General features: G+C 38.0%; 1 protein-coding gene across 1 annotated transcript; it reads left to right on the forward strand.

Annotated features, from left to right (window-relative positions):
- Positions 1-1,089: 1,089 nt before the first annotated feature.
- On the forward strand, positions 1,090-24,659 carry LOC104409788 (serine/threonine-protein phosphatase 2B catalytic subunit alpha isoform-like; the record flags this gene model as incomplete). The annotated part of the gene is made up of 6 exons (XM_010019758.1): positions 1,090-1,215; positions 3,705-3,779; positions 12,584-12,668; positions 16,755-16,852; positions 19,592-19,621; positions 22,900-24,659. Coding segments are annotated over 6 exons (608 nt in total), but the record flags the coding sequence as incomplete, so codon positions are not given.
- Between the last annotated feature and the right edge of the window lie 712 nt (positions 24,660-25,371).

The raw sequence follows: 25,371 nt of genomic DNA on the forward strand, positions 1-25,371 counted from the left end.
TTGCCGGCTGGGCTTAAACCACGACACCCTGCTAATCACTTATTGCTATAAAAATTTTCAAAAGTGCATGGAAGTCTAGATTTGGTGCTGAATGTAGTGTTAGGCAAACTTTATACTTTGGAAAATGAGGTTGTGTAAGGGCAATTATTTAACCTTATTGTAGAGTTCATTTTATTTCACCTGCCACATTTTCAACATTATATTACTCCTCACTAACCAAAATAGTATTGTCCCTTTCTTTCCTGACTGCACTCATAGTTACACCCAAGCCACATTCAGCCTTTCCATCTTTCATCTGACTTTTGACTGCATTGGGCCTGGGTACAGCTGTGGTCTCTTCTGTTTCTTACTGAAATGCTTTGATTTACTTTGTTCTGTTAATATTGCAAAAATAGATTAATCAGATTCTGTTTCAGATATGAACCTGAAGTCCATGGTCACAAGTTAACACTGAACTTGGCATAGTACTTTAAAAATGTAGAGTTGTTTTTTTTATGTGCATGTGTGTGTGTTTTGACAAGAATGGTACAAATTTCAAATGGCGCAAGACAAATCGTATTAGTATTCATTCATACTGTAGGGAGCACAGTGTCATGTACCTAGAATTTGAATACTGGGAGAAGAAAGTATCATCTGTTGTATAATACTATGGATAAAATGTGTTGAAAACGTACATTGGAAGAGCAGCATTCAAACTCTGGAGTGATAAGCGCTTTTCTCTTTTATCTCCAAAGCATGAGGAGCTCAGATAACTGTGAGAAACAGGTGGTTGTGGATGCTCTGCCTCGCTCTCTGGTGGTGGCAGATGCTGGAGCTGTATTCGTCACTACTTGGAGTTATTAATTCACTTACCAACCCATCTTAGTGCCAAGAAAAATCTGACGACACCACTTTCAGACTGCAAATGGCTTGCAATTTCTTTAAGGCTGTATCCTATTATAACCAGCAGTCAAGTACTGCCACTGGGTCAAGTGGTTGCAAGGTGGCGAGCAGCTCTGTAGGCTGTGCATGCTGTGCGCGATACTGGTCTGGTAGCTGGGCACACATGTGACTGATGTCTCTCTTGTTTCTCTCCTTTCTCCCATCTAGCTGCAGTATTGAAGTACGAGAACAATGTCATGAATATCAGACAGTTCAACTGCTCCCCTCATCCATACTGGCTTCCAAACTTCATGGATGTGTTTACCTGGTCCTTGCCATTTGTGGGTGAGAAAGGTACGTAAATTGGCTCTGTTCATAGAAACTACAGTATGGTTTCTTAATCACTGTGCATGTGGCCTCTTATTTGAAATGGCAAGAATAATTTGAAGACAGATTACTTGCTTTCTAGGACAAATTTGAAGAAACGGGCCTCAGAGGGGTAAGCAATTACTAATGGTTAATCACACTTCTCAGATGTTTTTATAATTTCCATTCTTTCCAGGCTATGATGCCATTATGTTTCTGATGTAAAAGCAGATTTTATTGCAGGCCAGATGCATTCACTGAATAAAACTCTTTCCAGTTCTTCCATTATAAGCTTTTGGGCATTCTATTGGATATTGCTTACACAATCACAAGGTGCATCACAAGAGACTTCACTACTTCATGGTTACATCCTTACCTAGCAGACCTTTCTGAGAAGATGACAGTGGGATGCTTTTCCATCAGCAAACACAGAGCTGGTGATGCTAAGACCCAGCCTGGTTAACTTGTCTGGAGAGATGGTAGGAAGAATGAAAACCCGTTTCTCAGACCCTTCTCTACCCAGGGCATATGGTGCCTCATTGCTGGCAAGAAGACTTCAAAGAACATAAATGGTGTTTTATTGAAACACGATGCTCTTGATGTTGCCTGAAGACAACTTGATGCTATGAATGGCAAGCACACAAAAGGCATGAAAACACTTTGGTCTAACATACAAAATGAGTGCATAATGCAAGCTGTTTAAATCCCAAGTCATTTTATTCAGGGCCTGAGATGAAGCTTGCTTTGATCCATCCATTACAGTATATTGCTGCAACAGCTATTACTGCCAGAAAACTATAACAAACTCTTAAAAGCTGCTTGGAATAACAGTTCTCTCTTAATAGGCAACTGGAAACACAGCCAGCTGTGGCTCTTACCTGCAGTCATGACCAGCTTTGTTTTCAGCTACTCTTTTGTATGAGGAAAGCCGCTGGTGAGATGCCTGAGGTCTCTGTGAACAAAGCAGATAGACAATGAAATAGGGTTTAACAAAGAATAGACAGCTGTTTCCACTAATGGAGACATTACATAATCCACACTGACACATGTTGTAGACTCTTGTGAAGCAGATAAAACATTTGCATTTTCTTCAGCTATAAACTCAGCCAGGCCATTTTTAGGGTGGGCCTGTTCTCCATGCACACTAAAGTCCTGTAAGACTCTTCTGTAAGGCCAGTTTTTCAGATGTTCCTTCAGTGATCTTAGGTGAGGTTGCAGGATGCATGGTCAGATTTGTTGATGTTCTGAGACCATAGGCTTTTTTCTTGGGTTGTTTTATTTTTTTTGTATGTATGTGTTTGGTTTGGGTTTTTTTTTTTTTTGATCCTTCATGTCTTCCCAGTGGTCACTCTTACCAATTGCTTGGAAATTTTAGAGGCACCAAGAAGTGAAATCAGTGTTTTCCCTCTCTGTGCAAAGCAAAACTCATGGATGTAAGAGGATGTTCTATACAGGTTTTTGTTTCCTTTTTTGTTTTTTATAGATTTTTTTTCCTTCAAAGGCCAACCAAGGTAGGAAGCTGTTAGTTTCACTGGTTGTTGTTAATGTGGAAAGTCTTTCCACTAATCCTGTCAAAGGAAAATATTAAATCCTGCACTAATGTAGGAAAAATATAGCTTTGTCCCACCCTTCTAATATTCCAAGCCATCATAGTTGTCACAGGAGAGGATTTTAATAACTACTTGATTAAAAAATTTGAAGTTTCAACCTGTGTAGCTAGTGCAAGACTAGACATGCCTGGTAACCTTTTTAATGATGCTTACTACATGTAGAGGAGTTCTTTTCAATCTGCTAATGATTTCACATTTTACCTCATAACTTTGGCTTTTTTTTTATCTCTAAATTACATTTCATTGGTTGTGATTTTCTTGCTGGTGGTGGGGTTTCTGGGGTTTTTTGGCTGTTCTTACTCTGTATGCGCTCTGGTTAGTGTCTCACTGCTGCCTTTCCAGAAATAGCTGGGACCAGGTTAGGGGTTAGCCTGAGGCTGATCCTTCAATGTGCAAGATGCAAAGCGAACAAGCTGAATATATTCTGTATTCACCAATAATGTTTCTGTTGAATACAGAATAGTTCCAGCTGGAAGGAACTTAAAACAATCATCTAGTCTATTTGCCCTGATTTCAAGGGACACTGCCCCTTTGGTGAAAATGTATTGAGGAGGACAAAACAAAAGTTACCCAGTTTATTGACAACTGCAAAAAGAGAGATTTTTAAACACACTTTTTTTTTTAAGATCTATTTGCTGTGGTGTCTGTTATATTTTGAACAATTGTTACGGAAAACTGTACTTTTTATTAATCACACAGGACACTTCAAGCTTATATTACTACATGCTTAAAACAAGGTCATGTTATTTAAAAAGTAGGTGCTGTTTCTGTACTGAATCTTCATTAACACTACTACAGCTAGAGTTTGCTCTCTTGACACACCAGGGAAGCTTAATACCAACATTTTGCATTTGTTTTCTATTTTAGTGACAGAGATGCTGGTAAACGTGCTGAACATCTGCTCAGATGATGAACTGGGGACAGAGGAAGATGGGTTTGATGGTAAGAGCCTCCTGCCCTTGATTGAGGTTGTTTGCCTTGAAATTACTTTAAAAGGTTATTTACTAACCCTGGGGATAATATTCTGAGTCCTATTTAAGTTATGTGCTGCTGAAAGCAACTGTTACACTAGACTTGAGTGGATTTGCTTACTGCATGCTTTGGAAAGAATTAATGTATCTTCTGAACTGCTCTAACCCTTTCCTTGGTCTCACTCTTTGGGTTAAAAAACCTGTTTTTCCCACCGTGAAATCTGGATTGTGTTCTCCCTAAAGGGTAAGATGTTGATTTCACACATAAGATCCAAGGGATCCTCATAGAAAGTTTAATTATATCATTGAAATTACCTTTCTAGAATGAAATGAGCTTCCTGCAGAGATCCTTCTAGAACATTGGTATCACAACTTTGGAAGACTTGTATTTGCAATGTTTCATTAGTCATCTCTTTTCATGTACTTGTGTATCTAAAAGGCTTTAGAAAGCAATAGAATAATAATTAAAAAATAAAACAACAATATGCAAACACAGAAAATGTTCTGACCTGACATTTCTGCTAAGGGAGGAATGGTCACTTCTGTGCCATTTCTGTTGGAGTTTACATGATGATAAGTTGCCTTGTACCTGTTGGTTGAACTGTAAATGATACTTTATATCTTGCAGTTTGTGGATACTTAGAAGTCAATTTATTTTATTAGACCCTGGTTTCTGTTAGGCTGTGCAAGAGTAAATTGCAGGTCTCCAGAATGTCCCTTCTCAACTGAGCAAAACTAAATTAAAAATTCCATGCATCCCTGATGTTCTTACTATGGCTGCTTTCAGTGTTTAAGACAAAAAAAAAAAAAAAAATCAAGGAAAATAAAAGAAGTATTAAAAAAGAAAAGAAACCTGGGAAAATCTAGCACTACCAGCTATTCTCAAGATGTTTGCAAGTAGAATGAATGAACAAGGAGAATGAAGAGTTTTCAAGTAAGAAATATTTAACAAAGTTGTATATAATAATGAAACTTCTCCCTCCAAGTCTTTTATTTTTAATCTTTGGAAGAGGAAGGTGGATCACATGTTTTGACAAATGTTTCTTTTGTGATGGAGAAGAAGGATATGGATGATAGCACATTGATTTTGCTCTGAAAAGCCAGATGGAAATCCCTGTACTGCATCTGCCACAGAGTGTGGACATGAACAATTATGTTGCAGGACTTGGGACAAAGACTGAATGTATTGAAACCAGTAATCAGTGGAGAGAAGAAAACACCTGTTTGAATATTGTGCCCAGTTTTTTTCTCATGAAATTTAAATAAGTAGCTACTGTGTAATTAAAGCAGCGTGTGAAACAGTACGGGGGCATACAATGAGTAAAACTGTGTCAAATTAAATACAGTAGCAACAAAACCATGTGCTTAAAATCCTTGGCTCAAGAAAACACTTAAGTGCAGGCTGAAACCCCACTGAATGCAATGCCAAAGCAAAGGCTTTATGGGAAGGATTTTAAATTAATTCAGCATTGGCCTAATACTTTCCTTTAAAGCTGTACTATAAACTTCCATAGCATGAGCATAGGCAGGCCAACATCTGTAGTCCTTTTCTAAAACTCTAGTGTGTCAGCGTTCCCATGCTTAAGCTGCAGCTCAGGAGCACATTTTCAAAAGCAGAGTCAGAAATGATGAGGCATTAGGGGTCTTTGGGGACAGCAGCCCTTTCCAGCTGCAGGAGGTCTCTACATCTGTGGTGGTATTAATGTGAGGAGGATGACTCCCCATTCCACCTCCCCTGGAGTTTTACCACGACACTCCTCCAGACGTGGAGTTTGCGGCATTGCAGGCAGACAGGCTGAAATCCTCTGGGCTTGCATGCATGTGTACTGCATAATGATATCTAACAGTGTTAAAGTTTCCAGATGAGGAATAATTAAACTGTTCCTGGTATTGTTGTCTTAAATCTGCTTTCAGTTTTTCTCTGTATGAATGATTTCTCTGTGTAAAACATTATGTTAGGGAAGGTATTAGAAACATTGTCTTCTTTAGCATGTGTAGCTAAAGTCAGAGCTGGCATATGTTCATGTCTGTTTTCCCGACTAATCCCCTTAAAGCTGTAAAACGGGGTCTGTGGTGCTGGTGCTGCAGCTTGCTATGGGCACACGCTTGTACCTCCAGCCCACTGGACGCGGTGGGCTTGTGGTTATTGCATGCATGGAAGAGACTGAAGGATTCAGGCATAAAAGCAAATGTGAGGGTTGATTCAAATTTAATAGAAGCTGATATCTTTAATATTTTTCTTGTGGGTTATGGTTTACTATCTGTACAACACAGGAAAAATCCTTTTTCTCTTAGAGAGATTTGAATTCCTTATCTTTCCTTATTTTTTTCTTTTCCTTGGAGCTTTGCCTTCTGGGGGAGAAACTGCAAGATGTATTTCATTTGTGTTCTTGATGAAACAGACTGAAATGATTATCAGCTTAAAACTATTTCTGTAAGGGATGTATATTGACAGTCTTGCAGTGGTTCAGCATTTCCAGTGTTGTTCTGGAATTTCTGTCCAGCTTCCTTGGAGGACTGCAGCAATACAGTCGTATTCGCCCACTGACATTTTTCTTTTTCAGTATTTCCCATAGAAGGAAATGCCTGACATCTGCAACAGTGGGTGCGTTTTATTTGATGGAATGATTCTTTAAAGTCATCACCTTTTTTTATATCACAAGTAGTTTCCAGGGCTCGCTGCTGATTTCCTTTCTCTCCTTGCAGTTTGAACATGCCCTGACCTGAGTTCCCACATGTAATGAGAATGATCCATCACTATGGTTTGCGCTGGTCATTCATTTGCTATCTTCTCTTATACTTTCTTGCCCTCTGTCTTCCCCTCTCACTTCCCCCTACAAAACAGCCCCATCAGTATTTTCTGACCTCACTGCATGGTGTTCTTCTGAGCCCTTTTTTTAAACTACTGGTTTTGGTTCTGAGTCAGCCATGAGCAAGATGCTCAACAGCATGTATTCCCCCCTTTTTTTCTTTCTTTTTTTTTTTTTCTTTCTTTTTTATATTTTATTTTGCTTAAGGAAATACATCATGGGATCTGATGAATTTGTTGTAGGCAGTTCCTGTGTATGTTTAGTGGGAGAAAGCCTATACAGCAATCGTAGTACCCTTTATCCCTTATGTCCCTGCTGGCCTGTATTGGCCTTTTGGATTCACTCATTTTAAGAATGAGAGAATATGATAGGTCAAGTTTTCTTATCTCTGATAGTTTCCTCTTGCTGTACTTTCTCTTTCCTGTTTGCTATGGTGATTGCAATGTAATCTGATCCAGCAAAAAATGTCTTGTGTGCTTGTTAGCTCATGTGCTGTAATGGTTTGTGCATCAAATGTATCGCTTAGCAACAGTAGCTGCAAATACTTCTACCTAGCCAGCGTATAGTTGGAGTCCTGTTTTATTTTAACTAGCAACGTTTCTGGCCTTATGCATGTGATTGATAGAAAAAACAAAGCTGCTAGTGAAAAGGGTGCAGTAATGTAATAGGCAACTTGACACAAATGCATAGCTTGCTTTGTATGCATCATTATCATGATTTGGCATAAACACATTCCTAAATTACCTGCATTAATTTTTGTATTGACTTCAAAGTTGTAGCTCACAGCCTTCTCATGGAAAAGCTTCTGTCAGTGCAGCAATTATTCTGCAGTTGGAATACAGCTTCGCCAGTACAGTGCTGTAGTCCAAGCCTAAAGAGAAATTACCAAGTCAAACTTCTTTTGCTGATCAAAACCTGGTTCTGCTGTTAACAGTGGCAGGCAAAATTTGCCACAGATCTTCAGTGCAATAAACTACCGGGGCAAGCTCAGCACTATCTAACACAGAGACTGATTGAACAGAATCAAAGGCCTTGTCCTCAGATTTCAGTGACTTACCAATGCCTTGGTAAAGGTGTTCATGGTGAGAGAGTCTTAGCTTTTCAATGAGTTAATTTTTACTTGGAGAGAAATGGAAGGTTTTTCCCACTGGTTCATGTTTGTTCTTCCTCAAAACCAGAAAAGTTGGGCTGCAAAGTATGCCTCATCTCTGTGAGTTGGTTGCAAAGGGGCATTTTAATATATTTTTATTTATTTATTTGCCTGGGTACATTTGTTTCTATGCCCAAAGCATTTTTCATATGAGCCATACTATGGCACATTGGTACGCTCTACCTCTGGACCAGCCTAGCAGCATGCAATAAATAACCAGGGCCCCCAAAACATATCCTAGTGTAGTGCCTGAGCACTGAGAGCTGCACTTGTCTTGCTCTCAAACACTGTTGATTTTAAAATGCAATACCATGGTGCTCTTTGGATTTGTTAACTGAACCTGCTGGACCATTTGAATATGCATGCAGTAAATAGCACAGATTTTGGAAGAAATAGCAGACGTTTATCATTCTAAGATATTCTTCCAGGTATCGGACATAAATAAACTGGAACAATTGGCTTGTTTCCTCTAAAAAAAAGAGATGTCATCAGGCAGGCACACCCCACGTGAACTGGGGGGCTGTTTTTGAGAAGTGATTAAGCTTTATCAAAGCACCTGCAGTAATGTAGGAGGAAGTGTGTGTTCAAGAGGTGGTAACACCAAGGCTAAGCTTCACTGCTAATCTTCTACCTGCATGCTGGCTTACTGCAAAACCTACTAATAAGGCTTTAAGCTGAAAAGTTTTCTTTCTTCCCCCCACCCCCATCTTTCTCAGTCTGTTTCTTTCCTTTTGGATGTTCCCTACCTAATTTGTTTCTTTTCTGTTTTTCAGACTTTACTTAAACATTACGTTTCCATTGATGTTGTGAAATGTTCTGTATTATTTTTTATTTTCATTCTACAAACATCACTGATCTTTTTCTTTCCCCCCCTTTGGAATTCATAAGAAGATCCCATTTGTGCACAGAAGAAAGGTATTCAATAAGTTGGAAGGCTTAAGTTTCATTAATTTTCCTTATGCTTAATTAGATAATACATAATGTATTAGGATACCAGTGAGAAATTTGGATTTGGCTTTTTTCCTCGGTATTATTTTCTGTCTGTTCAATCCTACGTCTCAGAATATTTTCTGACTTTATAGTCTTTTTTTTTTCCCCCCCGCATTGTTCTGCTTCTTAATCTGAAGGTCTAAATTACACTTCACATAAGTCCTACATATCCAGCTTGCAAGATCTATGTTTGGATGCTACAAATCTGAAATCCAATAGAACTGGTTATATTGCTGAAGTAAGATTCAAAGATTTTATTCTACCTCCCAAATAATTTTTCTACTCCAGTCTTAAACTTGGCTGTGTTCATGCTATTCATACTAATTTTTAAGTTCCTTCATGCAAATAGGGTTTGTTTAGATAGTGAAAGATCTTTTACAGATCTTTTCCTGCTAAACAATTGTATGATTCTATGAAAGAAAAGTAAAAACATAGGAGGATAAGGCAATGTCTGCAAAGGCTAAAACTAACCCTTTTGCTCATAGCCAGTTCTGAGGTTATGACCACTTTACTTTCACCTAAGTGTATGCTTAAGTGTAGCTGAAGTAATTCATAAGGATTTGTAGTAATAGTGAATTTCAGAGTATTCACACTTGAAATGTGAGTCTGAGATTTATGTATAAATACTTCGAGAATCAAATACTGTATAGTTTAGTTGTATTCAGTCAAAACTAACAGGGTCATAAAATATTGTGAATATCACGTGCACAATTCAGCAAATAATGTTTAAAAAATAGTAGAAATAAAATCATTAATTTACTAATTTAGTAGACACAGAACATTTTAAGTCATTTTCACAGCTCTGTTACAAATTAGGAAACTCAGTGGAGACCAAAATTTTTGAAGTGTATTTTTTAGTAACCTTTTGTATGTATTGATGAGAAACAAAATACTTCCTTTAGGCCTGTTGTGGTTTATGATTAAGTATTTTTTCCATTCTTATTTTACATTTAAGTGTAGGGTATTGTACTTCACTTCAGTCATATATCGTATTTACAGTTTTCAGTTCTCAAATCTTCTGGAAGTTCAGCAGTGATTGGAAAAGGTTGAAAATACTTATAAGATCTAGAGCAGTGTGGGTTTGTAATAAACAACTAGGGATAGTGACACCTGGGGGAAAAGGACAAGTTGTGTTTAAGTGTTTTCAGGGTGAAAAAGGCTGAAAAACATGTGTGTATGTTGAGGGTAGAGTTCAGTGACATCGTAGTAACTGAGGCAGGAATGTACCCGCTCTGTTTCTCAAAGAACCCAGCTCAGTTGTTGCTGTTCAATTTAAATTTTTCATTAAGCTGTTATGAATATATTTAATTCAGTTAAAGCTGAATTACAGCTGTTTCTCCCACTCCTTATTGTCTAGAATTAGACACTTATGGCTAATGTCTTTTTTTTTTTTATCGTTATAGTTTTTATATCATTATATTTTTATCTTTATGTGTGGGAGATTTGAAAGCCATCATTCTCAGCATAGTTTCTTTCAGTTTAAACTTCAAGATACAGGCTCATAATTTCAAGACAGTCTAGGAGCACAATTAGAAATAAATGCCTGGAAATAATGGATTAATACCTGCGCCAAAAGACAGATGCACGCAGAAGTAACATGTATGATTGTAAGACATCTAGTTTATGCTCCTCAGCAGATGTATGAACATATCTCCGTATGTAAGCATACCACTACAAAGATTAGAGCATGAATATTGTGATAGCTGTGAGCACATATGAAGTGGCTCATGTAGACCTGTTTGTTCACGGGCTGGTCAGGGACACATAACCCCACAGGCAGCTAGCTCTACAGGATTCCCTGTGCATGGCTATCAAGCTCCCACTTCATCAAACTCCTCACACTGTTTGGGGTTAAACTTGATCTCGACCATAATGTGAAAAGTTACAGTGAGGTTCATCCTGAGTTTCTTTATTGTTATCCATGATATGTTTCCTACAGTTTCTTAGCGTTCTTTTGAACAGCTCTAGGATTTGTGAATTGAGTTTATTTTAAGTTTTGACAGTTTTTTGCAAAGAATGGCTATTTATTTTTTTAATTCAAGCACAGAAAAAAAAGCATACCTCCTTTTCATCTCTTGTGAAGTGCCATGGTATCAGCCAGGCCACCTAGTCATAGTAAATATCATGAAGCAATGCTTGCATTTCCAGTGGTAGTCTCAAATTGTTACAAATTTAATTGCAATTGGGAAGTCTGCCATAGGAAAGGTGACAGTGCCAGATAGGAGAGTGACGGGACTGCCATCAGCAGAGGTGTGTGGAGAAAACTCAACCTGTGAGAATTATTGTACAGTCAGGTCCCAGAAGCAACCCAGCGAGTCTCCTGCATGGCAATGTTGTACCTCACCAACACGGCCCAGAGCAGCTGGGACTGCACAGAGGAGTGAGATGCAAGTGCTGCTGAAGCAGATGGGACTTTTGCCATTGAGTTCAGTGGAGCCTGCATTTCATTATGAGCCCTTTCGGCTAAAGTTGCTTGGTGCTCATAATACAGCAAAGAAAAGTCTGCATGGCAAGGCTCCATGGCTGTGTCTTCTGCAGCTTTTCACCTCTTGCACCCATCACTCATGTTTGGCAGTGTCTTGCTCTCCTGCCCAGTACCCGCAAGTGGCTCTCTCTGCCACTGCCTCAGGTCCCTGGGGCTGTCCATTCTCTGCCATAACCACCTCCCTCATTTTATGTCCCTTTCTGCTAGTTTAGCTTCCATGATGGACTGTGGATCAGTTTGCTATGAATTGAAAATAGACATTTTTATTTTTGTCCTTGGATTCTGGAGCAGCAAAGAAGGAAGTGATACTGTGATGTGTAGTGGTTTTCAGGTGGCACTCCTGAACCTCTGATACAAGCCAAGGTTACCTGTCATTCAGAAACCTTTGGGAGAAAACTTCATGGTGTATGTGGTTATGATTGTGGTGATTAAATGGCTTAGTTAGTATAGCATGGCATTTTCTTGGAGACATGGGGGTCCTTACTGAAATAAATTCCTCATCCTGATAACTTTGGTTTTCCCATTCAAGTGGTTCTCTTGGATGCACAAATAATGTTCTGGGTTTTGATGATATCCAGCTAACAAGTGCACATGCAAACTTAGCTGAACTGTAGTCTCTATTCCAGCATGCCTTTTGATTTATTTATTTGTTTAAGGCAGATTACTCTGCGAGTTCACAAATTTCAAAGTAATTGTAATTTTGAGCAGGCTATAGCAGTCATAAGCAGGAAGTTGCTGTATGGAACTCTTAACCACAGCCAGCCAACCCAGTCCTTACCATTTCATGCTGTTTTTCAGGACTCTGCCTTTAGGTTTTGTAACTATTTACATACTTTTTAACTAGGGATGGGAAAAACCTAACTGGACCCTCTTGGCCTTAAGCTTGACCCATTAAAGTTTTTCAAGAAAATGAAATGAAATGTGATTGGTTTTCACTTAAAATGATAAGATTGTGAAATAGATTTTAACTCCACTGTTAACTTTTAACTCTTTTATTATGGTTTGGGCACTGTTCACGTTGAATATCTTTTTGGCATTTTCACTATTTTTGAAGAAATTTGTTTTCAAAAGAGTATGGTCTCTGAAAATGTTTTTGAAATGGAAAATTAGATTACATTGAAAACCATGCAGCTAAAGCTGTAGCAGGAAAAGGATCACATTTCTAAAGGTACTAGTAGCTAGATTGTTCAAAAATGATTAGTCTTGGGCTGTAAACAAAAATAGTATTTTCAGTTTTGATTACAAATGTAGGTTAATATGATGTTTCTTGTATTTAGAGTTCAGAGCACTGATATATTGTTTACAAATCCCTATAACTATTTTTAATGTGTTTTCCACAGGAGCAACAGCTGCTGCTCGAAAGGAGGTTATTAGGAACAAGATACGAGCAATAGGAAAAATGGCTAGAGTTTTCTCAGTGTTAAGGTAAGGGTTTGTGCTGTTTTAGCTTTTTTAATGTAAAAAATATCTTTCAATGATTGCTTAAAGCACTCTACTGTTAATCAAACAGCAAATTTGGTATTTTAGTATACCAGCCAACCAAGTTTTACTGGAACCTCTTAAAGATTGTTTTATTTATACAATACTGCTATTTATTATGGCTCTGAATAATCTTCCTCAGGGCTTTTGCTGAGTGTAAAACAGACAAACAAAAGACATCAGCAGAGAAAATTGCAATTACCCTTTTTTTTTTTAAAGACTTTTTGCTCACCAGGTCTACTAATTAACTCTTAGCCTCTTGTGAGGCAAGAATTAAATGTAGGGAGGTATGTTCCTTATTGTGTCTTATTAAAAAGGAAGCCAATGGTCCCACTTTGTCGCCCACAGTTGCTGCTACAGCCATGAGTAAAGATGATTAGAGATAAAAGCATTAGGGTCATTTAACTAAAAAACCAGGAAGTCATTGTGCAGACAACAGCAATCATTACCTTAGGCTGCACTCCCCCAAACACATGAGCATGAGTAACTAATTGCTACCCAATGTTTAGAACTCTCCATTTGATGTCTCTGAGCAGAAGAGAAAACATGCTGTACTGTGCTGTGCTGAAGTCTAAATATAGAAAATAGAGTTCTCCCTCCCTTTCAGCAGAGGGTTGTTTTTTTTTTTCCACAGGAAATTGTATGTTGCTCTGCTGTAGTCAGTTTATGGCTATTATGGTTACTGCAAAATCAAGAGATTTTTTAAAAAATGTATTGGTATGCTTATATGATTGATATATTAAAAAAAAGGAAATAAAAATAGTTACTTGAAGAATACACTCTTAATTTCAGCTGGAATTCTCAAACATGCTTGATTTGAGACTCTTCTTTAGCGTGCAGGCAGTGGGCAGGTTGTCAGTGGGGCTTTGCGTGGCCACAGCATTTCACCCACACGCTGCAGATTGCAGCAGCATAGCTTTAAATAGCATATAAAGATGGAGGACTTTGTTCCTGGGCTTCCCAAAGTGTTCTGTGTGAATTACTAGTGATGCACAAGCCCCTTCAAAGTGGTACCCATAAAAACAAAAAAAAAAAAGGGGGTGGGGAAGAGAAAAAATTTGGCATCTTGCCTTTTCCTTAAACAAGACAGGGGAGCAATCAAATGTTTCCACCTGCTCCTCTGTACCAAGTCTGGCAGAGAGCCTGGATCTGACATTGCCACCACCTTTGTAAAACAGCACCATTATTTTCCTCTGATGAGAGCTGAGCAAACTAAAGTTTTGGGAAACCTGGCTTTCTCTCTTAACCTTGAACTGCAGCCTCTGGAGTCGCTGTATTTTGTTGTGGAGCACCTTTTGAAATATAGGATTAATTAAACAGTAACGTGAACTTTAATATGCAGAAGGGCCTGAAATGGGTGCGCAGCTGGTATATTTGAGTTTGGCAGATGATTGACAACACCTATGCATCAAAGACTTTTTCAAAGGGAACTAAGGGGCAGAAGCTTTTCAATGGTTTCAGGGTGGAAGAAGGGTAGAGGGTAATTTTTGCATGTGTGCTGTTGAAAGTGATATGCATAAGCCTCATAGCTTAGGGTTTTAGCACCATTTGAAACTCTGAGCCCTCTTAAATTATTTCACAAAAATCAACATTTTAAGGCACTGATGGAAATCAGTCTTGACCTTTCATGAAAACGAATTCATCTCAGAGATAGATACTCATGAGACAATTTTTTACCCCTACCACATGCATCTCAGCATCTCCAGAAGACCAAAATGGACTGTATTCAGTAGAGGAGAAGCCAGTGGCTCACTCACTGAAACTGCTGAGACTTATACAGTTCTTGGTTACTGATGGACCTTAAAACTTTGCAGTGAGGACTGAAGATGAAGAGTATATTTGTTTTCCCCTATTTTTAACCAGCACATACACCACATCCTTACTGTGGTCAGAAGATTAGTCAGCAAATAAAAAAAATACCTCCAGTGGGCAGTTTTGCTGACCAGTCTACCAGGGGGAAGAGTGACAGTTCATCCCAGCCACCTCCTCTGCTCTTCTGCTGGGAAAGGTTGATGCTCTCCAGCTAGGTGCCAGCCTTCTAGACAGCAAAAATTACATGAAGTTAATCTTGCAAATACAGTTCCTATAGAAAAGCCTGGGTTATTTTTTCTGTCTTGCCAGCACAACCCACATGTAACATTCGAATGTCTGATAATTGTGTGTAACCCCGCAGACTGCAGTGGCACTGTCGTCTAATCCAGCCTATTTCAGAAACCTTTGAAGTTGCTGTTTGAGTCATGGTTGGTTTCTGACATTTATTTCACTAACTCTTGAAAAGTGTTTCTGAGTGATCAGCACCTGATCTGGACACCTTCAAAGTACTCTGTCAAATGTCCCTTTTCTGATCTGGAGTAGTCACTTTCCTCGAGGGTGTAACCTGAATGTAAAACTGAGATATTTTCAGCCACTTTAGTCTCAAAATTAGATATAAAAATTGTGTTGTATTAAGTTTCAGAGTTTCTAAATGGGCTTTGCTAAGAATAGCCATCATAGAAAGATTGGCTTAAGGTCAGTGGAAGACCTCATGGTATCCTGTCATTGCCTCTCTCTGACTTAGTTTTGCAAGTCTGAACTTTCTTTGGGTATATTTAGACATGAGGGAGGTAAAGAAAATATTTAATCAGTTTATTTTTCTCTTTTTAAAATGGGAGTAAGGGACATAAAATAGAAAATAAAGAACACTGAAGGCTAAAAATATCTCAAAATTTGTGAGAGGTTTCTTGGAAATATACAGTTTAAAGGTAATAGAAATACAGTGAATAAACTTATCCTATGAAAGTCAAGCTAAAAGTGCCATTGCAGTTTAATCTAAAAAAAAAAAAAAAAAAAGAAATGGATTGAATTGAAAATGCAGATTAAGCATTTGCTTGCAGTGGCATATAACCAAGAGAAAGCAAAAACTTTGGTGTGTAACACTTGATGATGTAAATACTGTGTTAATTCTGGAAATTTGGCTGTTGCATTGATTCTTATTGCTTAGGAAACCTGCAAGGAAAACCGTCACAATTTGATTTTGACTGTTACACAAAAGTGTGTACAAGGAGAATAATTTTCAACGTAAAAATAGAACTTGAGTATATGTAGTAGGTAAACAAGTTGTTTGAAATATGTGAGTAATTCAGGGCACATAGGTCTAAAGAAAATTAGAAGTAGTAGAATTGCTGAGAGAAAGTTTTGATAGACAAAACCACATTATCCACAAGTGAATGTGGAACTAAATTCTTTCTTTGTGTTTGCTTCCTTCAGCTTAATGTCCTTATATATTTCAAAGTAAAGCACTTCAAAATAGGTTTCTCTTAAAAAATTGAGGTCAGTTTTGCTGCTGAGAAAGTATGTCATCACAGACAAGCATTACAGTAGTCATATAAAGCTGTATTTAGTGGCTTGTCTGGATAGAGCTGTTATATTAAAAACTATATGTATTTGAAGACTGGCAAAACTTATTTAGGTTTTCTAAAACGTTTTTTCCTGAACTCAGTATTATTTTTAGCATACAAAACTATTAAGAACAGTGCTAGTAAGTGTAAGTGCTTATTAATTTTAATGAGCTTTTAGGTGCCTTTTTTTTTTTAAGTGGCTGATGATCATTAATAAATGATGCACCTGACTGCTAGTGTAGACAAAAGAAAACAACAATTTAAGTTGATTTTGGACCACGTAGTGTAAAATGCTTAAATATATTGTTGGCAATAACTGCTTCTTTGGTCCTCCTCCTATCAAGTTTGTGGCTTTATGTGTATATATATGTATTCAAATGTATGTCATAGGTTGTTTCATAGATGCAGGTTATAGTCTTAACTGTAGTGGGAGTCTGCGTATGGCATGATGCAAAGGTGAAGCACTTACATAGCAGTGAGGGGAACTGCACTAGTGCTAGTGGTATCACCTGATTTAGTCCATCCTGATAAGAGAGACTGGAAAAAACCAAATCATTGCAAGGCAGGTGAAGCTAAAGGTGTCTGAAACATGTTTGGTGTTTAAAAAAAAAAAAAAAGACAATTATTTACTGCTGGGTTCTTTTTCCTTCTGCAGAGAAGAGAGTGAAAGTGTGCTGACGCTGAAAGGTTTGACTCCAACAGGAATGCTGCCCAGTGGTGTGCTCTCTGGAGGAAAGCAAACACTGCAAAGCGGTAAGCATGTTTGCCTGTGTGTGTCATTTGTGTGAAAAATAAACAAAGCACAATTGGTTTTCAGCTGCAGAACCTAAGAAAAGAAATCACAGTTTTCTCAGGAAAAAAGTCAAGGACAGAATAAACCAGGCGGTTTGTTGTACTGGAGCATTTGTGGGCAGTTCGTGAAAAGCCACTTCTCAAAACTAACTATATATGACTAATCTTCAAAGAAAGGGGGGAAAAAATCCCTGAAAATCAGCTGTTCAGAGCAGTAGATCAGCATTGAATGTGAAGTGCGCTGTTTCCGCACTTTACAGCATGGTTTTGGGTTTTTTAAGAGCAGCCTTTGATACACAGAGTACTGAAGGTTCAGCTTAGATAATGACAAGCTCTTATTTTATCTGATTTGTTCTTCCACATAGAGAATCGCCAATGGAAAATAGCTCTAGAATTAAATTTTCTCTCCTAGCAATTCTAGGTGACAGCTTGAGAACAATTTCACGGTGATTTAAGGCCAAGTAAAGGGAAGCATTTACAAAACACCACGTTTGCCTTGTACACAAACACAATACAGATTGTCAGTTCAGTTTTATACCAAGTGCTTCTTGTTACAGGAAATCTCTAAGTCTATAGCAAGGCTGCCTTTGATAAAATATTCCTTTTGGAATAAGGAGCTGCGAAGTATTTAATTTACTACTGTAGGCTCTCCTTTTTTTCCCTGTGTGTATTGCTGTAGAGTATATCCCAGGCACACAACAATGTCTCTCTCTTATTGAGGTTCTTTTGGCAGCGGATGTAAGAAATAGAAATGCTTTATAACCTTAACACAGTCTCAGCCTCTTGTTTTCCTGTTTCTTTCCTGGAGCATTCTTCCTCTGTATTTTTCCCTTTACTGTCTCTTTTACCTAGAAGATTCAGGTATACGGCGGTAAACCTTCTTTTCCCTTTTTTTCCCTTTTTTCTTTTTGATTACTTGTGTGTTACAGGCATAGTAACGTTCTGCTTTGAAAATGCTGCAATATGATTCTATAGGATGCCTTTCTTAATGGGGTTGTGGTGTTTATTTAGTCTTTTCTCCATGTAGTTGCTTTACATTTGTCAGAAAATTTGGTCCAAGAAAACTGCTATTGTTGCCCTGGCAAAATATTAGGAATAGAAATGAATTTGAGCAAATTGCCTAAAGTTCTTGTTACAATGGCTAAAAAGAAAATCTCCTCATACTGCAGTATTCTGGCTCAGTAAAACATTACTATACACAAGTTTCTGCATTACTGAACATGTAGTGCCCCATTCACCAAATACTCTGTAGTTTACATAGTTTCTGTTAAGCATTCATTCACATTACCATATGTATTAACAGAAAATATGAGTAGTATGTTCTGTTGTGAAGTATACATTTTAGTCGTCTTTTTTTTTTTTTTTTTAATGTGTCAGTGCTGGTTTGGATCTGGTTATTCATTTTAATTTCTCATCCTAGTTGACATGTTTTCTTTTAAGTTTGCTTTGGTTTTGTTCCTTGATTTTTGCCATCTCTCTTGCTCAGTAGCTTGAGAGGCACAGCCTTACCTTGGTGCACGTGGGTTAGCTCCTCTCATTTCCCCATGCAGCAAGGTAATAGTGTACATGTTTTAGTATTGAAATCAATCCATATTTAACATCCTAACTACCAAAAAAAAAAATACGAAATTTGGGTTTTATGGAGGACGAAAAATCTTTCACATAGGGGAAAGTAAGACAAAAAGGAAGAGAGGAATTCCAAAAATTTTGGCTCCTTGAGCTATTCTCTAAACTGGAGAAGTTCTTGAAAATCAAAGTTTCTTTTCAAATATTTGAGCTGTACCATTGCTATATTGGATTGCATTTGCTGATTTGTATCAGCTTCTAAATCTCTGCCTGTGGAAACAAATTCATGCTAAAGCTGATGGGTAGAATTCAGATGAAATTATGTTTTCAAGAGCAATGAATGGTTTTGAGACAGTGGTAACATGGTATTCATAATACTGCAGCAACCTCCCAGTTACAAACTTTTCTCTCTCTGTGACCAGGTTTTGCAACTTTTAGAGGTCCAACAGCTTTCAATCTTGTATCCATGTCCATTGCTCTAAATGAAATATTAGAAAAATGCTATTTTCAGAAATGGGGTTGACAGAAAGGATGCTAATAGATGGAGCAGACTAGGTGAGATTGCAAGCAAAGGCAAAGCTGTCTGAGCAGACTCTCTCCTGTGCTGTGGGGAGGTTTCTTTTAGTCAGGAGAGAGACAAAAAATGATTCTGAGAAGTTGTATATGTGGCTCTCGTGCCTTGTACTGGCAACTAATGCTTTTCAAGATGACATTGTGAGTGGTACAAATTTTGTGTGATAGCTTTGTGCCATTTTTCGTTCTCTTTTGACAGGGCAAATCAAACTGCTCTTATTCAAAACTGGGAGAATTATACAATGACCTTTTCAGGTCAGATGTGCAATATGGAAGACATTTTCATTTTGTAGTTCTTTTGCGTCAAAAGAAAACTACTCAAATGTGTCTTTAAAATTCTTTAGTTTGTGAAACTTCTGCTTCAAAACAAACTATAGCTTAATTTAATCTGCAAATTATTGTTCCTGTGTAAGCATTTCTCTGTCTGTCTGTTTTGCCAAAATCCAGCACTTACAGTAACATTAGTGTTGTAGCTCCTTTGCTATTCACTGACTTGTTCTTAGAGTTAAAATCCTCTGCTCATTTTTCTCATTCGTTTTGCTACCCCTTTCTTCTCTTCAGCTACTGTTGAGGCTATTGAGGCTGATGAAGGTAAATTGGCCAGTCCCCTTTCTGTTGGTGCCACAACAGATAAGGGCTCTGCTGGGTGTATTCATTTTGCTGTAGCTTGTACAGATTGTGTGGGTGTTGGGCTAACAATTGTGGCTCGGTATTAACCAAAATGTAATTGCTTTAAAGGGGAAAATGTTTTTTGGTTTTTTGGTTTCTTTTTTTCCATTGCTGCTGTTGTGGTTTTATTTCTTTCTGAAAGTTACAATCACGTTGGAATTGCTGTACGTCGAACTGAGTAATGCCACAGGAGATCAGGGGACTTGGATTTCATGGGACATAACTCGGCAGCAGCTCATAAATGCTCTGACACATAGCCCAAAAGCTGTACGCTGGTGGCTGGGTTTTGCCTCTGCCTCAAACTACCCTCAGCAATCTCTGGTTGAGGAAAACACACAGCTTTTTATAAATATTCTCTCTTTTTGTTATGTTTTTTGTTTTGGTTTTTTTTTTTTTCTTCTTCTTTTGCTTCAGTTTGTTTCCTTTCTTTTAGGTCACTAGTAAAAAATTTTTATTGGTCTTTTGTTACAGTTCAGCATGTTTCTGTTTCTCTTTAAAAGTAAAACAACATGAGACATTTGTCTGCAAGATGTCTGCTTCCTCTGGTAGTGGCAGTTTACACACTGGTTATTAACATTAGAGCAACCATTAACACCAGCACCATTTTAGCTACAAATACAAAGTGACCGACTGCCTCAGAAGATTTCTGAATGTTTGGTATTGAAAACTGGTGCTTTATTGACAGACCTCTAACTTAACTCTTAAGCAGTTTTATCACTATGGTTAAAACCTAAGTAATCATTGCAATGTAGATGCACAGTATTCATCCGGCATTATAAAGTTTTGGAAGAAGAATTTTCAGAATTCCCCTTTAAAACAAAATCCTTCAGTTGTATTTTGTTCTTGCCCCTCTCAAATTTTCTGTGGGTATTTTTTTTAATTTATTTTTTTTTTTAGTTAATAAAAAAAATCTGATGATTGCTGTCTGTTGGTAAGATGTGCCCTTTTGGCCAGTTGAATTTGTTTTTGAGTTTTGTAAAGCAGTGAATAAAATTACAGAACAAACAAGTAAGAGAAAATACAACTGCTTTCTAAATAGCAGTGAGTAAGCTGCTATTTATGTTGGAATTATCTATTCCTATTGGCAATCTCTAATCTGCAGTGTGCATTCTTGTTGACAGTTTGGCTGTTTTCTGTGATTTTCTGTGACTATGTGTTGTGTTTTAGTACACTCTCAATGTAAACTGCTAATACTCATTGTCTGACCAGCAACTACAGCAGAGCACTTTCCTCAGTATTACAGAAGATAACATGTCTGCTTGAAATACGATCAAACGTGCCCTATTCCAGCAATATGCACCCTTCAAGTTAATTCTTGCTTTGCCATCCTTGCTAGTTAGACACTGTAACCACAGCTGTAACGACTAGTCTATGTAGGCAAAGCTAAAGATGGAGAAAACATTTTGACCTTTACCAACTGTCCTCCTGCAGTTTGATTCAGGTCCCAATAACACCAACTGGGCTGTGCTACTGGCAAGCTCCAGGACACAGCAAGTGTTTCAGCTTGAACATCACCATCCATTAAACTATTGCTTTAGGGGATTGGCCTGTGTGCTTGTTAAATGTCTTCATTTTTGTGGTAGAAGATAAAGTAAAACAAAATCCAAGAACAAACAAAAAAGAAACTTGAAAACACTCACTGTAGAGCCTATTCTGTTTTCACTGTTCCATCACTGCTCACTTGACTAATCACCATTATGATGATGTTGTTTTCTGAGTTGAAATATAATACATGTTTTAAAACCCATGCACTTCACAAAGTTCCAATATAATGTTTGTGAAACTGGCTAAGGAGCTAAATCCTGAGGCAAACAGGATCTATCAGTTTTCACAGGAATGGCTGGCAAAAGTATCAGCATGAAAAAGCTTTTCTCACTCCCCTCAAAATGCAAGGAGTGGTAGATTGGTACCAGGGATGTTCCGGAGTTTGGGCTTTTTTTCCTTTTTTTGGTTTTGTTTCTCTTTTTTTTTTTCTTTTTTTCAACAGAAGGTACCAGCTTATCCAGACTCAGGACTGCATGTTGAAAGGAGAGCAGGAGTACTTTGGGGTAAAGAGGAGATAAAGGGAGGGAAGTAATACTGAATTTGGTCTTTGCAACTCCCCTACCATTTTCTCCTGAGGGAGTCTGCAGTTTCCTGGTACTAACACACCATTTCTACTCTATGGCATGTTAAGATAGAGGCATAGCAAAAGTGCCAGTTCTGGAAGTGCAGTGCATTGATTTGGTGCAGATAAGAGAAAAACACACAGAAGGCGATGACAAATTATCTATGGAGCTGTGGCCCGCTGTTTGCCTACAGTGCTTTTTTCTCTTCTGCTTTAAATCTAAAGATCTTCAACTCTTCTATTAAAGACAGAAAGAAAAAAAATGAAATAAAAATCACTCTCTACAAATAAATTCCTCAGCCTGTAGCTGCCTTCTGGGGTTGATGTGGCCTCATCGATGTTGCTGCTGGAGAGCAGATCAAAAGTCCTCAGGTTCAATTGGAACTTTGGTCCTTTGTCAGTGCATTTCCAAAGTAAAATTGTACAGATATGCCAAAATGATGATATTCCTGATCCGTGTTGCACGGCGTTACTGCTGTTTAGCTCAAGCTGTCCAGGGATAAAGCTGGGGAGTGTAACTACCCTGAGTGATCAACAAGCAGCTTGCACTGCGTTGAGAATGTAAGGCAACCTGTTGTAGGGTTGCCCCACATTTCCCATAGCTTTAATGTGTACCCCAAAACCTGGTCTCACCATGTCATCACCATCTGTAACTGACCAAAGCTTTTCCCCCTGGTCTTTGAAAGTCAAACGTGAGTTTTGCCTGATTAAGGATTTTACAGCGAGGCACAATGTCTTTAAGGCTGTAAGTGATGATGACAAATGCTAACTCACCGACTCATGGCTGTGCCCTAAGCATGGTTCCTAACTGCAAACTGTAGTTTCATGTCAGCTTCTTAGCATTTTAAGCTGAAGCCCAGTGGACAATCAAATACTGGAAGTTGATCTTGTTGAAAAACAATAGTTGTGTTGCAAGAGACAATGGTGGTTAACCCCCAGCTCTTTCCGAGTATGATAAGGAGTCGATCATGTTGTCAGATCTTCTCATTGCTGCCTTCACAAAGAAGGACTTTTGCACTCGTTGCTGAGTTGGGGGAAAAGCTGCCGAGAGTTTTACCTTGCTAATTTTACTTTTTAATAATCCTTTATTTAGCTATCAAAGGATTTTCACCCCAGCATAAGATCACTAGCTTCGAAGAGGCCAAAGGCTTAGATCGAATTAATGAGCGAATGCCTCCGCGCAGAGACGTGCCATCCGATGCCAACCTTAACTCCATCAACAAGGCAATCTCCACAGAGACTAATGGCACGGACAGCAACGGCAGTAATAGCAGCAATATTCAGTGACCACTGTCTGGGAGGGGGGTTTGAGCTGCAGGGCGCGATGGGGTTGCTGCACATCAGCAGTGGGATGTTCTTGCCTCTGATAATAGCTTACTTGCTCTGGGGGCCAGGTGTTGGATTCAGTTTACAAAAATCATCTATGAAGAGATCGTCAACTTTAATTTGGTGGGGGGTGGGGGTCAGGGAGAAACACCTCCTTTGGATATGCCTTTAAAATGCTTGTAGAAAAATGAAAGCTCATGCTGGTATATATTGCAAAGTTAGGGGAATGAACATGTTTTCCTACTGCATTGGGAACGTCTAGATATGTTACTGAAAGGCCTTTTATTATGTTACAGGACATGAAAACTTTGTTTAATTTCTTACTAACTATTGTACGTTTACAGTTGCAGCACTAAACATGGACAACATCGAAACATTTTTAACAAAATGTACAAACTAAATAAGGACTATTTATTGATAATGTTTTGCTACTCTTGTCAGACAATGGCTATGAAATAAATTAGGCAGTCTTTAAAAATATAGAGAAAAAAAAGAAAAAAAAATAGAATGTTGGAAATTTGTTTAAAATGCCAAAAAAATGAGAAAGAGAGAGTGAGAGAGAGCGAGAGAGACAGTTTAATTTTGTACAGATTATGCTTACCTCAGGTTTCTTTAGTGTGCTTCAATGCCCTTCTTTAAATATAACACTTATCTTACTAATTTGGCAGCAATTATCCTTTTCTTTGTTTAAAAACAAAAAAAAACTGGAATAATGATAACATTTATCTTTTTTTGCTGTTTATATTTAGGGGGTTTGGTTTGGGAGGTTTTCTGGGTTTTTTTGGTAAATCAAGTCTTGGTTGTGGCTTGCTGAATTTAAATATTTATGAGTGGTGCATTTTTAAGTATAGTGAACAAGACACCATATTAAGTGCAGTGAAAAGCATCTATATTCTGTAAAAATCTGCCTATGCATGTTTTTTAAGAAAAAAATGGCTGTATAGGCCTGTATGGGACTGTAATGCGCTTAGTGGTCTGACTTATACTGGAAATGTATGTATACTGGCGTACTTTATATTCTCTAAAAGAAAAATGCTTAATGCCTTTGAAATTTTGTAATCAAAAAAAAAAAGCTTTGAAAAATCTAAGGGGAGAGTATTCTTAAAGTTTTTAACATAAGCTTGTCAGTGCACATATAGATGGGTAGCATGTTTAGCAAACCTTGTGAAATTTAAATAAGTTTGTAGTTACATGTGAAATTCTAAATGCATGATAACTGTTAATGTCATAATGGTTTAGTCATTTTGTTCTGTTCTGTCATGTGCCACAATGTGTAATTTTTTCACTTTTTTCCCTTTGTATATCAGTTACGGGTTTCAACTGGTTCATTCTGAGAAAGAAAAAGAAACAAAATGAAACAATCCATTGATATTTTTTAACAATTGTATAAGTGCCCAAGTAATTCACTACAGCCTACAGCCTTGCCTTTGTAATTTGACTTCGAAATGTTGGCAATCAAAGCATGCACTTGTAACAATGAAAGAAGCATTTTATATTACTACTCAATAAAAATGTGCATGAACTTAAGCACTCTTCCCTTTCTTGCTGGCTCAGTTACAGAAGCATGTGCAGGCACATGCACTCGTGTGTGCTTGTTGCTCTCTTTTGCTTTGCACAGGAGAAGACTGCCCGTGTGAGAGAAGAATGATTCCTTTCACAACTCAAGGTTAGTTCTTTACTAAGAAAAAAATTCATTTATTACCCAACTGGTTTAGGCAGATTTCCCCATGTTCTGGTTAGAAAGTTGAGTTTTCACTAGAACAAGTAGGATGTATCCCACAAGTAGAGTACAGAAGAAAATGTGCCATCTGTGTGCTTTCCCCTCTCATCTGGTGTGTTTGAAAAGGTCAGTTAGTATCATTTGCAGTGTTCCTTTAAGGGAAAACAAGTAATCAACCCTTTCAGATTTCACATGTTCTCTCCTTTAGTTAGGGGTCAAAGCTCTGCCTTGTGCTCATTTTCTTCCTAACTGTGCTCAAGCATCCTTCCACAGTCCATCATCCTGCGCAGAACTGATAGACGATGCCAAATGGTGCAGTGTTGTGGGTATTGCTTTAGTCATTCTTTCAGGTAGCAGTATTGAATTGACTCAGTGCCTGCTTTCTTATGTGTTTTCCCCACTTTAGCACTTGTTAGTTTTGGCAGAACAGGACAGGTGGCAAAAATAAAGAGAATTCATAATATACAGAACGAGGAAGGCAAATCAATTTTAGATTCTAATTTTTATTTCAGATTGTAT

The sequence above is a fragment of the Nestor notabilis genome, unplaced genomic scaffold (assembly GCF_000696875.1).
Source record: "Nestor notabilis isolate BGI_N333 unplaced genomic scaffold, ASM69687v1 scaffold32308, whole genome shotgun sequence".
NCBI classification, from domain to species: domain Eukaryota; kingdom Metazoa; phylum Chordata; class Aves; order Psittaciformes; family Psittacidae; genus Nestor; species Nestor notabilis.